This window comes from Saccostrea cucullata, unplaced genomic scaffold, assembly GCF_032062105.1.
Source record: "Saccostrea cucullata isolate Sc308-1 unplaced genomic scaffold, CSIRO_AGI_Scuc_v1 ctg4425, whole genome shotgun sequence".
In the NCBI taxonomy this organism is placed as follows: Eukaryota; Metazoa; Mollusca; class Bivalvia; order Ostreida; family Ostreidae; genus Saccostrea; species Saccostrea cuccullata.
Genome location: NW_026940218.1, coordinates 16,861 through 31,974, shown reverse-complemented (window position 1 = coordinate 31,974; position 15,114 = coordinate 16,861). Strand labels below are relative to the sequence as shown.

Sequence of the window (15,114 nt, the reverse complement as noted above, 5' to 3'; positions counted from 1 at the left end):
TATTTTTTTTAAAGATTCATTTCAGTGTCACTTATATTGCTTTTCGCAAATAATTGGGTATCCTAAAACATTACGACGAATATTTCCTTCTCGTTTCTAAAAATATGGGCGTGTCATTATGTTATCATTGACGTTCCAAACATGACTCAGAACGTTTCATCCAAACGGAAAATTTTACCACTTCAATGCGCTTCATTGTATTTGACGAGATGGCGGTATAAGTAAAATTCTCTTTGTTAACATTTTATTTTTTAAAGATTTTATAGCAGTGACACTACTTTCAGATCAACCCTACACAGGTCTGGCCTATTTACTTGAAACCTTGTAACTGTAAATTGCATTCAAGGACATCACATTGCACATTGCTGTTCAGTCATGCACCTTGAGCTAAAAAAAATGCAAAGAATAACTTTTAAATATCTAGCGTTGGAAGTAATTTTAATTATTTACCTGTGATTTTGTGTTATCATTTAACATGGACTTACTAACACTGTTAGGGTGTTTAGTGGTGTTATTTTTTGTCTTAAAGTTGGTTGAGCTGTATATGCGTACACTTTACTTAGACACAAAGAATAAGTGTGTTTTGGTAACAGGGTGTGATACGGGATTCGGACATCTGCTGGCACAAGAGCTAGACAAAAGAGGAATTCGAGTATTCGCTTCCTGTTTGACTGAAGAAGGGGAGAAAAAGCTCCTGGAGAAGTGTTCCTCTAAAGCCGTCGTTTTCCGCCTCGATGTGACAAAAGAGGAATCCATTCAAAATGCAGTTAAACTGGTTAAGACTAAAATCGCTGGAAATGAACGTACGTTTTAATGTGTTTTATTTATTTATGAATTTAAGTACATGTATGTTTTTTACCTGGTTACGTGTTTTTATTAATTTATAGAGCTATACGGGCTACGTACTTGTACCTATGCATTATAAGCTAGGTGAATTCTTAAGTATTATACAATTCTTAAACTTCCAATACATGGGGCCCTCCGTTTCTTTTTTACACAGTGCTCTGGGGTTTGGTCAACAATGCAGGTGTTTTTTTACTGGCAGCGCCATTAGAATGGCAAGCTAAAGAACAGTACGAGAAAACCCTGGCTGTCAATCTGTATGGTGTCATCGAAATGACAAGGGTCTTCCTCCCTCTACTTCGACAGTCTAGAGGGCGGGTTGTCAACATGTCTTCCATTGCTTCCATGTTAGCCTTTCCAAAACTGGCGCCATACAACATCAGTAAAGCAGCCTTAGAATCGTTCACAGATACGTTAAGGTGAAGAAGATATCCTTAAATCAAACACACTTAACATTTGAGGGCTGGATGGTTGTGGCCATTTTGCAGACTATTTTGATCCCTTTAGAAATAGAGATATAAAGATATACAAAAAAGAACTAGTTTAAAAACTCAAGAATTTGAATTTTTTTCTTTGCCAAATGATAGCTGTCAGTTAAAAATATCATATCTAAAAGAAAATTAGTAATATCTGATAGTTAAATTGTTGAACCCCAGCCTCCTTAATGTAACATTTATTTCTGCAAAATATTGAACAGTTCATATGATTTATCTTACTGTAGAAGAGAGATGTATAACATCGGGGTGACGGCTCATATCATACAGCCTAGTGGGTTCAAAACAAACATCATCCCGGCGGACGCCACTCACCGTCTACGTAAAGCGTTTGATGACCTTCCACAGGAGGTCAAGGACTTCTATGGCGAAAAGAGCGTGAATATGGGTAAAGTATTAGCTCTGTTAATGATGAAAAATATTTATTATGATGATAAAAAAAATGAATGCGGGGTGGTATATTGTTACCACTTAATTGAAATTAATCAGTTGAATAGGTGATTTTTAGGTCACCTGGGTCACTCAGGTGACCTATTGCTCTCCGTTTTCGTCCGTCGTCGTGTGTTTACATTTGAACATTTTCAGCTACTTCTCTGAAAACACTAAACAAATTTCAACAAAATTTAATATGCGGCATTTATGGGTAAAGGGGAACAAACATCGGGAATTTTATTGTCCTTGTCGCTCTGGACCCATAGGGCCAAAACCATTAAAATAAATGAAATATTTAAAAAATCTTCTTCTTTACTTCTCGAAATCAAGCAGTCAAACTGTTGGCATGAATATAATAAGTATTGAGTCTTCTACCATAATTGTGAAAATTCATGGCCCCAGGGTCAGGGGTTCTAGTTCTAGGGCGGGGCTATATAGATGATATTCTAGGGCGGGGCTATACAGATGATATAAAGAAAATGCAATAGTTTTTGACAATCTTCTTCTCTGCTCATAGGTATTAAATAAACTAGCTTAATACACAGTTATGATGAGCAAGAGTGCCTCTTCAAGAATTGTAAATGTAAAGGCCCCAGGGTAAGGCGTTTTGGTGTAAGGGCGGGCTCTATTGATTATAAAGTGAAAATACACTAATTCTTCCCTGCTTTCTTGGATATTAAATAAACTAAATACATATGTATGACATGGAAAAGTGCCTCTTCCATATTGTGAATTTTAAGGCCCCTGGACCAGGGGTCTTTGTGTAAGGACAGAGCTCCATTGATTATATAAAATTCATGGCCCCCGGGTCAAGGGTTCTAGTGCTGGGCGGGACGCGATTGATTATATAGTAAAAATGCAATAGTTCTTTGAAAACTTCCTCCCTGCTCTTGGGTAATAAAAAAACTAACTAAGTACATAATTCTGTTAAGCAAGAATGCCTATTCCAAAATTGTGAATTTTATGGCCCCAGGTCAGGATTTCTGGTGTTAGGGCGGGGCCCTATTGCTAATATAGTGAAAATACATAAAAACCTCTGAATTTTTTTCTCTGCTCCTGGATATTAAATAAATGAACTACCTAGTATATAACTATGATGAGCAAGGGCCCTTCTTCCAGAATTGTGAATTTCAAGGACCCTGGGTCAGGGGTACCATAGAGGGGTCTCAACTTATATACTGAACATGATATACATGTAAGTCTCTGAAATCTGCTATTTGGTATGAATCAGAAATAGATATTTTTGATAAGCAAGGGTGCCTTTTGTGCAATATGTGGACCAAGGGACTCAGGGATTGATGTGTGGTAGGGGCACCACTGATTATTGCTGAATAATACTTATCAGTTGAAGTGTATTTTTTGTTCTCCTACCCTGCCTATAGGTATTAAGTTACCAAACTTAGCAATTGCTACGTGTATGGTCATGGTATGCAATTTTCCCTTTTTCAAAATTGTGAATCCCATGGCGTCTAGTTTAAAACAAATTCAATCATTGGAAAGTTGTTGCATGATGCTCAGGTGACCTATAAGGCCCATGGGTTTCTTGTTTTTACTTTCAAAAGCAATGTCTTAAGACTAATTACATGCTCATATTATTTTTGGTATGATCAATTTTAAAATGATTGATATGTTGTTACAGGCTCTTTCAACTTCTTTAATTCACTGTCTCGTTAAACGCCTATTAACAGGCTGCATAATGTTCAGTTTAGAATGGCACAACGTAAGCAGTACTTTTTTATTTTAAAGAAAAACATTTCAAGATACAGATAAGTAAGTTAAAAATATATGCTTACATTTAATTCAAATCCTTTTCCATTTGAAGGGAAAAGAAGACAGTTTAAAGCCGCTTTAAATACTTAACTACATCATGTATTCTTACAGGGCACACAGAAGTCGTGAAAATTCAATCTCTTGGCGATCCTGACTTAACGAAGGTGACGAAAGTTATACAGCATGCACTGTTTGCGCGCTATCCAAGGTATAGATATCCTGTTGGAAAAGGGGCTGTTTCAATATTCTGGACATTTTCTCATTTTCCCGAAATTATTCCCGACAAACTCTATGCAATGTCAGCTCCATGAGCACAGGGCTATGGCACATTATTTGGCGCTGCTTAATGTACCTTTTATATAACATTTGATATTCTGGGGATATAGACAAAGCATTCATGACACGTTACTATAGAAGAGAAACATTATCCATTAGCCAATGCATATAAAAAATTGGGCTTGTTAAAAAAACTTAAATTTGTTGTCAAACGAAAAACTCTTTCACTCATGTACACAACCTTTATTAGGCCACAGTTAGAATATGCTTCCTTGGTGTGGGGTGGATGTAATATAGGTGACAGCGAAAAATTAGAAAACTTACAATTATGTGCTGCTAGAATTGTCACAGGATTAACTCTGTTAGCTTCTAAAGATGCACTTTATATTGAAACTGGATGGGAACCATTACATGTAAGAAGGAAAAAGACCAGACTAACTACAATGTATAAAATTGATAAAAACCAAGTTCCTGAATATCTCACTGATATAATCCCAAACTTACGATGTAATTCATCAAGTTACAGTACGAGAAACTCGCAGAACTATAACATACCCAAATGCAGATTGCAAGCTTACAAATCAACTTTCGTTCCCCTTGTTATTGAAGAATGGAACTCATTACCCCTTAATGTAAGAAATTCTCCCTCGTTATCTATCTTTAAAAAGTCTATTTCTAACAATAAACAAATGCCACCCTCTTACTTCAGTTATGGAACTCGACGCTTAAATATAATACACACGAGGCTTAGACATAACTGTGTGCTTAATAGCGATCTTTTTCGATGTAATGTAATCTTGAGTCCACTATGTTCTTGTGGAAGAGTGGAGGACACTCATCATTATTTCTTCTCATGCAAAAAATATACAGAAGCCAGGAAAGAATTTTTTGACAAATTTTTGCGAATGGGTAAATTACACACTGTCGATACTCACACTTTACTCTGGGGGAGACAAATCGTTAAATGATTTTGAAAATGAATACCTATTTTCTATTGTACAAACTTTTATTAAAAAGTCAGGACGATTTGGTTGATACAATAGTTATTTCTAATTGTAAATCTTATACAGCATGTCTATTATATATGAAATGTATTCTATTGAATGTGTTTTACTCTGATTATTATATATTATTATTATTATTGTTATTTCATTTAAAGCAGAAACCCATGTATGTAAATATGTTTGGTATAATGTATATGTAGGGAGAGGGCGTAATAAGTTTTTAGAACTTTTGCCCAATCCCAATTGTAAAGTATAATCAATAAAATATGTTCAAATCACAAATCCATTATAAAATTGTACAACCGCGACAGGTGGATGTTGTGCATTCCGCAATGCTATCTACAAAATGTAATATGACGTAAACGACCGTTTGAGTGACTTCAATTGAAAAAAATTTCCAATCTTATGAAACGCCAAATTAACATATGTATAAATATTTGTTCCTATCTTCAAATAGTTGTACCTTTCTACAAATCATTGAATTAAAGTTAGATCTAAATAGATTAAAGACAGGTATTAATAATTACACATATCTTTATTTAGTTAAACCTAGATTCAAATGAAATAAACCAATCTTTAATTTCATTATAGATAGATTCGATTCAAGTTGAATTTTTCTTATCTTTAATTAATTTGAAATAGTTGCGATTGATTTGAAAGATAGGTACAATTAATACATCTGCACAAAAAGATTTCAAAAAAGTAAATATGAGTTATACCTAGTTTCAATTTAATTGACCTCTCTTTAAATTAAATAAACCCACAATTATCTAGTTTATGGTATTTAATTTATACCTGTCTTCAAATCAATTATAACTATGGCTATCTTCAAATCAATTGTACCTGTCTCCAAATGCATTTAAGTTAAATTTGGGTACAAATATGAATGTTATTTTTGGTGTTCCATACATTCCATCCGTTTTTTGGAACCTTTGGTGACCGTAATAGACACCTTTTAGTGTATTTTATTTTCATTTATTCGTAAATATTCTAATGTGTTATCTCTTTGTGAAACTGAATAGAATAAATTCAAAGAAATACTCGTTCTTGAACAGATACACTTAAGATTACTTTCTTAAAAAGAATTTGATTTTGAAATCAGAAGTTAAAACATGGTTTTTTAATTAATATATTTCTGTTTATTCCTGAGAAATACTGGGAAATAAAAAAAAAATTAAAAGAATTGCTACACCTTATTGTCAAAGATATCTACCGGTAACTCGTACATCGTATCACTGTGTCTGACCATTTATGTGTCAGTTGTGTCATGATTTGAGTCAGATGATGAGGTCTATAAAGGTCCATGAGATGAATCCAGCGATCATTTTTGTTTTGTTTTTGTTGTCGTTTTTTTGTAAACCTTGAGGGATCTAGCAAAATTTTCATCCATTTATTCTCTCAACACGACATATGTATGGTACAAGAGGTATATATATATACATATTTACAATAATTATGGAAGAGCATAAACACCAGGACAGACAGTATCAATAATATTGGATAATAATAAATTTAGCAATCCTTCAAGTATTGACACTCTTCATCTCCAGGGAAAAGTACATTATGAAGTTTTCACTAAATTGCGTATAACCTTAATAGCATGATAAAAATCAAGTATTAGAATTTGGGTAGAATGGGATAATTCATTACTTTGACAGTTCATTTATCAATACAAGTAAGCAGCAATGTACTGAGTAGTTATAAATTGATTAAAAGATTGATCATGCAATGATTTTAAAAATCTCTCTAAGTTACTCTCTCTCTCTCTCTCTGTTTGATCATGATCTCTCTTAGTTACTCTTTATCTGTGTGTGTGTTTTTAAGGGAGTGTGTTGCGTGAGGTTGTGTAAGGCTTAATTTTGTAGATGTAAGAGGCATGTCTGCGGAACATAAACGGGGTATACGTAATGCACATTTATATACACATTGGAAACAAAAATAAAAACGGATAACATTTTGTTCTACTGTCTAGGCCTTTCCTGTAAATATTTATGAACATTTTCTCACAGTGAGGTGTTAAAAAATATAAAGGAATAAACTCTTTTCATGGGGTACCTTGCAAATAAAATTATTTTAAATCATATGCTTTACAATTTTACTTTCTATCTATATCTATTCCTCAGCTGTTCATATATAAACAATCATTCTAACCAAGGTACATTCCGTAATTCCGTATACTTCTCGAGATATTCTGAAATCAATTCCAAACCTGACCTTAATTCTTTGACTCGACATCAGCATGGGCCTTTTTAAGAGCTACACTAATTGTTAAGCGGGAACGACGGGGCAAATTTTCCCCGGAATTTATTCTATACTCAGTGCATATTTGCTCATTTGCATTCGAGCTTTGCAAGATTTTCTCCAATTTCATCATATTTTCTTACTTACATTGTAGTCACCAACAAGATTTTAGCGATCTAATTGTTTTTAAAATCGAAAGGTATGTTAAACATTCCGGTAATAATTCGTTCAACCATAGCTTCTTTTACATTCATACCCAACATGGCGGTTAAATTAATGATGTAGACGTTTTCAAATTAACTTTTTTGCAAAAGGAATTATTACGTATGAAAGCCTACAAGGGTCAAATTAGAAAATGAAGGAAAAAAAATTAAGTCCTAATAACGACTTTTTTTCTCGTAATTACGACTTTTTATCTCGTTATAACGACTTTCTTAAGTCGTAATAACGACTTTTTATTTCGTAATAACGACTTTTTATCTCGTTATAACGACTTTCTTAAGTCGTTATAACGACTTTTTATCTCGTAATAACGACTTTTTATCTCGTTATTACGACTTTCTTAAGTCATAATAACGACTTTTTATCTCGTAATTACGATTTTCTTAAGTCGTTAAGACGACTTTTTATCTCGTTATTACGACTTTCTTAAATCGTAATAACGACTTTTTATTTCGTAAGAACGACTTTCTTAAGTCGTAATAAAGACTTTTTATCTCGTAATAACGACTTTCTTAAGTCGTAATAACGACTTTCTTAAGTCGTAATAACGACTTTTTATCTCGTTATTACGACTTTCTTAAGTCATAATAATGACTTTTTATCTCGTAATTACGACTTTCTTAACGTAGCTACGGATAACGATCACGTGACATTGCATGTGAATTCTAAATTAAGAATTTTTCGGTTGGCTTATTCCGGAAATGCGCATAGTTCAATATGGCGGACTGCAGAAATGTTGTAAACAACGTGCTCCGGGAAAAGTACACGGAAAACGTTATAGAAAAGCTCAGCTGTAAAGGTAGATCAAGTAAATTAGAGCGAATGAGAGAATATAACATCTTAAGAAACAGAAAACAATAAAACCTTTTTATGAACTAAAATATCTGTATATCGCAAAAGACCGACTAGCACCCCCTATTCCAAAGCAGACGACGCAGCTGGTTTGAATCTCAAGCATGATATGACAATGGATGAAATCGAAAGAGGTACGAAGATTTGTTGAGATGAGGAACTTGACAAATCAGTTTATATGCTCTCAGCCACAGTGATAAAGGCAAAAACTTTGAAAGCGATGGTGACTCGGTACTTTATTGTATCAATACATTAGGCCTACATGTAAATGGGACTGATAGTACTGAACTATTTATGGATTTACCGACACTTTCCACGGGAAATCCTGGCCCCGAAAAGTAGCTCTTGGTAAGTCATATAGATATTTACATGACATACTTTCATAATAATAGGCATATTTTAATTCAGCATTAAACTTCACCCTAGTATTAGTAAATTCAGAGAATGTAATATTAAAAGGAACTGTCATTCATTTTATGGGGGTGGGAGGGGGGGGGGGGCAAATTTTATGGATGTCACATTATGTATTTGCAGTGAACATGGTGAAGGACAGATAATTTATCTTTATTTTCAAGATCACTGGGGACCTAATTTTTGTCAGATTGTACCTAAGACATTTTTCTATTCGAAAAATTCCACATTTATAATCATTTAGGGTATTTCGAATAACCTTTAAAGTTTACATTCTGACTTACAAAAATAATTTTAAGGATAAAATATGTTTGAAAATTAAATTAATTTATCAATAATCAGGAACATTTTGTATAAATTATAATTTAATATTTTTATTGCTCTGAGTGAGTGTTTGGTAAAATTTACAGTAGCGCCGGGCCCTGCATGGCAAGTTTAAAGGCATGTTTAGTAGTCCGAACTCAATATTCAGTTGTCGCGGGCCAGCGGGCTACCTTTAGTGTCGAACCATTGACAGATTATTTTTGTTTTTCTTTACTGGTAAAAATTGTGTCAGTGTGGTAAACATTGAAACTGTTTACATGTTGTTTGCTTGTCTGATGAAATTGACAAATCTTTATATTACTGCTGCTCTATAGTTAGAATATTGGCCAGGCAGTGGGGCATTTTAATTAAATGTTAGATTTTCTGGTTAAAAAGTTATTGCCAATCAACTAATGTAATTAAATTTTGGATTTGCTGGTATATATGTATATTTATTTGATCTATTTTTTTTCAGCCATCAAGATGGTACTTTCTGATATAGGATCACCAACCCATACATGTAGTATATGGTCTCACCACCTGTACATGCAACGTAACACTTCACCTATTTGGTTTCGCTACTTTGACGAAATAAAGATGTTGACCTCTGTTAATTGTGGAACCAGGCCAAAGAGTGTTGTTGGATAGCTAGAGATGAAGAATGCTAAACAGGACCAGTTGAATTGCATTTTTGATGCTGGATAGCAGACCAGGGGATCTTGCTGTCAGCATAATAGTGATAATGGTTAAGTCATCATTTAAATTTTGCTATGCCAAATTTAATAAGTGTAGAAAATTGGCAATTTACCTGTATGAAATGTAAACTTTTGCAAGTTATATATACATGTATTTAATATGTAATGGTTTGGGCCATGGATATATATTGTCAAGTGTAGCTCAGTCGATATAGCACATGACTAGTGATGCAGGGGTCTCAGGTTTGACTCCCCGTCCATCCATACATTTTCTCTTTTCCTGTTACATATACATGTTTTTCACCGAAATTCTATATAAAGGATATACACATCGTAGGAAATATATTTTGACGTCGACTGCAGATAATATTGTATTTGTTAAATTTGATAAATTACAGATAGATTCATCAGTACAGAGTACAAGATATATGAATGTGAAGTCCAGACCATTCATGCTGATGATGATTCAACTACTGCAGCTCGACAGCGGAATGACTTTCCATCCCTTCCAAAAAAGAGCAGGACAAGAATCGCTTGTTGAAAATAAACTACCATAGTCAATAGACTACTTTTCTTTGTCAGCTTTATATTACTGGATACATGTATCTCTTGATTGAGTGTTACATTTAAAGTGGAAACTAATCACCCCACATATAGATTTTTTTCTCCATTTTTCTTATTTAATCTACCCTGTTTTATATCTGGTGTGGTAATAGATCACTCCACATGCACCCTTTCATGTTTAATGCACTATGTTATGTTTTGTATATGTCAGGTGCAGTATTACACTGTAGTAGAGTGTAGATTATTCTTTTTAAAAAAAAGTATGCATAATTTAATGTCGACTTGTGATGTCGGGTTCAGTAATAGGCCAATCAACAGATATTCTCTATTATGCATAATCTACACTGTGAGGGTTTTTCAGGCTTGTTAATAAGCTGCTCCAGATATTCATGTAGAATTTTTTTTTTGAACTTTTTATATAAAATGTCCTGCATCAATTGTTATGTCCCAGTGCAGCATTGTCATTTTTTTTTTTAGCTCACCTGAGCCGAAGGCTCAAGTGAGCTTTTCTGATCACATTTTGTCCGTCGTCCGTCCGTCTGTCTGTCCGTCCGTCTGTCCGTCTGTCTGTCTGTCCGTGTTTACGAGAGTGCATTTATTGGGTATTTTTCATGCCAAGATTGTACTTATTGGGTACTTTTTGCTTATTGGGTATACCCAATAAGAAGTATCGCTGAATATGCTTAAAACACCCTAATTGGGTATTTGCAGGTTAGTACCCAACAAAACTTGGACACGACGATTTGTCCAAAAAAGTGTCCAAAAAGTTGCTTTCACGGACGCACCGTGTTTTGTTGTTTCAGTTTTACATTCGGAACTCTAAATTCTCGAGAGTTCCGAAAATCAATTTCCGTTGATCCTGATCATAACAACGCTTCTTTTCATGGAAAAAAATATGGCGACTAAGAAACACTTAATGTCAACAAGATTTTCTGATTAACAAGAGAAAAGGTAAGTTTATTCGATTAATATTTATCCATTGCTGGGTTTTTGTTTAAGGAAAATTGATTTTAATGTAATTTTGAAAACAAGTGTGCACAAAATTAAAATAGATATATCGGAACAATTAATCCTAAGTTGCACTTGTTTGTATTTTGAATTTTCTCTGTCTTTTTAACTCTCTCGAGGGCGAGAAGTATTTAGTAATTAAATGATCGTATATTGTTAGATAATCTTAAATAAATCGAAAGTGTTTATTATTTAATTTATATTATAACCAACTAAGTATGTTCTGACAATGTATATTGGAAAGGGAAATGAAAATTTTAACAATCATGTGTTCATAAATCAGCTGTAAATTACCGGTTCAGGTAGACAGTATTACAATCGCAAAGTGAGCTGAGATGATGATAAATGGGATAATTGACAACAACTAAATAATTGTATGTAAGTTTATCTCATATGATAGGTAACTTAAGAGATTCATTGTATTACTGAAAAACTTTCAGTCAAAACAGTGCTTCTTTCTGTCTTTGATTTTGACTATGAGTGTCTGCTTTATTTTGATTTTTTTTTAAAATATTGTTTTTGTCATTTGTTTTAATTACAGGGTAATTTAAAACAATACTGAAATCGATATAGGGCTACTATAACTATTTCACATGATGGGTGTGTAATTAGCATCGCGCTACACCCGGGGCTTCCATTTTTGAGGATGGGGCTAGTGGTTTTCTGCACTGAGGAATCCCCTTGGGCTATCAGGAATTTTAAAATACACATGTAATACATGAAAAGCACCACCAGTATTTTCACTCTTTTTTGCTATTAAATCCCCTAATATGGAAATATTCCAGACAGCATGCTCATATTATCCATAAATCCCCACAACTGCATCCATTTTGCAGTACTACAAGACTGATTTACTTAAAAACGATCTTTTATTTCCTAATTTGAATTCCCCTCTTTCCCTTGTTTAATATAGCAATATTTGCTTGTACATATATCCCTCACAGATATCTCATTATTATATTATATACATTCACTCAATCAGCTCAATGATAAGTGTCATTAAAATACAAAATTAAGTAAAGAAATATAATTAATACATTTAAATTAAAGCTTTTCATACAATTCGGAGCAAGGAGAACACCTCGTTTTATCTAATAATACGATATTATCTTCTCTGTAATGTGTTATTTAAATCTTTTGTATTTTCTTCCGAGTCGGAGAAAATTCCGAGAATCCAAATTAAATTTTGATATCTTTATAACGCAATTGACTTAGATTTTGTAATTTACGGAAAATTTCTATCTTTATCATGTTTATATAAAGTAATGATACAAATAATAAGTTCTTATAATTTTAGTCTAATAATTTTCATTGTACATACGCCATATATGGCTTTAAATGATTCAAGATGATTTTTGCTTCGTTTTAATTAGACGAACTAGTGAATGACCAGAAGAGGAATATTTAAAATCGTTTTTTTCATTTTTTTAAATCATTAATTTATATATGATTAAATTTTACTAGCGAAAATTAAATTAAACTTTAATTTTAAAAGGAATCATCTGTAGTTAATACCCTGACTTTTTTCAATGTTACTTTTTAATTTTTGCCTCTATATTTGGGCTTGTCACTTTTTACTCGGGGATAGTAACTTTATTGCCACAAAGATGTGGATTAGTACTTGATTTTCTTTATTGCACAGCGATGACTATGATTTAATAGCACAAAAAGCTAATGGGTTTACGTATGCGAATTTATATGATTAATGCTTACTTGTGATTTTAGGATAACTGGAGATAATGATTCCTTTTTTTCCATTGATATTACATAAATATTTTCCTAAGTATTATGTTACAATAAATTGGTTTAGATTTTTTTTGATAAAAGTAATTAATAATTACAATGGAAATTAAAACCATAATCATGTTCATTGAGGATTTTCAATATGTAACAGGTCAAACAGGAACTTCAATTGTGAACATTGCAGAGAACACACTCATCAGAAGATGTCCCTCAGAAATGGGACAATTGTAAGTAATCAGTAAAATGATCAGGAATACTAAGTACTTCATGCAAACCATAATATTTTTAGAGACATTTTCGCTTCTTAAATTAGAAGAGATAGAGGGAAAAACTTGTACATACTACATAACTACTAGGCAACCAACCTTTAACTGCAGGAAAGCTTTTGGTATGTGCAATACAGCTACATAAAACCTCTTTAGTATTCATGTTAAGTTTGAGAAAGTACCTTAGTATTTTTTCTAGTGTTTGCCAACATTTTCATGCACACTGTTTGCTTGTTTGTACTATCATTTTATTTTAAATTCTTCAGATGCCCTTTACCGTTGCCAGTTTAGAATCATTTGTTTTAAGGGCATCTGAGGGTTGGTTCCAGAACTTAATTTATTGTAAAATAAATACTGGGGTACTATACGGTCATAGGTTATGTTAATACATGTATAACATGAATATACAAGAAAAGAAACAATACTAGATATCACTTTAAAGAAATAAAACAGCTTCATCTTGTAGGTGTATTTTATTTAAGGATCACTTCTTCATGTCTGATGTGCTGAAAGTTATTCATAAGGCCGGAATTAAAAATATCTTTGTTTCCCCTGACCCGACCCTAAATTTTCAAATTGGGTCGGTAGGTAGGTAAACAATTTTATTTTCTGACAGCAGTTTTGAAAAAACATTCTAAAATTTAATGGAAAATTACCTTTATAAATAAGAAAAGTACGAAAGAAAGCGTCTTGTGAGCAAAATACTAAGTATCGTACATATGCCGTTTAAAAGCAAAATTCATGATTAATTAGTTATTATTTAGTTGAATTTGTGAAATATCTCATGGCATTATATTTATATAAATTGAATAAAATTGACAAGATTCACAAATACACAAAGACATATGAGTATATTTTTTCAAACCTTCCATCAGCGTTCAGAGCTTATAGATTATCAATGTACTTTTTTTGAGGGCCATGAGATTTGCTGTGGGTCTGGAGCATTTTGCTTTGGAGTTAGAAGTTAAGTGGGTAAATTTAAATCGCAGGTTCAAATCCCAATGAGTAACGTTGAAAACGGTCCTTGAAAGGGGACCATAAAAACTTTTGTCCAGTGTCGCAGAAGATGTGGCTCAAAAAGGATCCCCCACTGCTTAATGGCAAAGAGTGCTGAGTACGTCTAAATTTGGAGGAATGGAGAATGTTTAAATGTCGTCCTAACAAATCTCGAAGGGATTAAAAGCAAGGACACAACCTTAAGGGCCTAATTAAAGAAATATACACTGGACGTCTCGGGAACCTGAATCATGATTTCAAAAATATTTGGAAAGCGTATGTTAACTATATTTAATTGAACCAAACCGACACTACAAATGATGAAAATGCTATATATAATGTCATAGTCACGAAGTTTAACCACTAAATAAGGGCATGAAGAAAGGACATCTGAATTATATTTATCAGGATGAATATGCAGACATATTTACAACAACTCCTATGGTTCCATAATGGCATATAGTAAACATAGGAACATAGATGAACTGCTTATTAGATCAAAACTCAAATCAAATAAAATGCAGTGAAATTGAATGATGTGTTCACTAGGTGGACCCCTCGTGTACTCATGAGGTGAACCTTAGCATGTATGACGTACCTTAAATTCAAAGACAGGTTTGTTTGTTGTTTAACGTCCCTTTCAAAAATTTATTCACTCACACGGAGTCGCCAAGACACCTCCGAAACGCTTTTAATTAGTCATAGTAAATTTTATTATCGAATTGTTTCAAGAGTGAAGAATTCCAGTTAGCTGAGAGCATAAGATTGAGATGTCGCCATTGTTTTATGAAGAGCTAATGCCCCGGCCTATATTTACATCCACTGAATATGTTCTCCTTTATTTCTTAAGAAACCCCATTGCGTTCATCACTGCATAAACTACAGTAGGCATGTCGCCTGCACAGATTTCTTAATCAGTGGCTGTTCCATCAATTAAACGTATAAAGACGTTTGCATCATTAATACAATAATTAATCTTTTTAATCCTACTTTA

The 15,114-nt window shown here is 33.2% G+C and overlaps 1 protein-coding gene across 1 annotated transcript; it reads left to right on the top strand.

The window, feature by feature from the left end:
• Positions 1 to 323: 323 nt before the first annotated feature.
• LOC134254983 (retinol dehydrogenase 7-like) lies at positions 324 to 5,068 on the top strand. The gene is made up of 4 exons (XM_062737522.1): positions 324 to 803; positions 1,001 to 1,262; positions 1,565 to 1,725; positions 3,651 to 5,068. The coding sequence occupies exons 1-4, from the start codon at positions 476 to 478 to the stop codon at positions 3,848 to 3,850; spliced, it is 951 nt and encodes a 316-aa protein (XP_062593506.1). The 5' UTR covers positions 324 to 475; the 3' UTR covers positions 3,851 to 5,068.
• Positions 5,069 to 15,114: the final 10,046 nt, after the last annotated feature.

Bases quoted from the DNA above. Each gene is read 5' to 3' on its own strand.
- LOC134254983 (XM_062737522.1), top strand. From the start codon at position 476: ATGGACTTACTAACACTGTTAGGGTGTTTAGTGGTGTTATTTTTTGTC. The intron at 1,263-1,564 runs GTGAAGAAGATA...ATCTTACTGTAG, and splicing joins TCGTTCACAGATACGTTAAG to AAGAGAGATGTATAACATCG. The intron at 1,726-3,650 runs GTAAAGTATTAG...GTATTCTTACAG, and splicing joins CGAAAAGAGCGTGAATATGG to GGCACACAGAAGTCGTGAAA.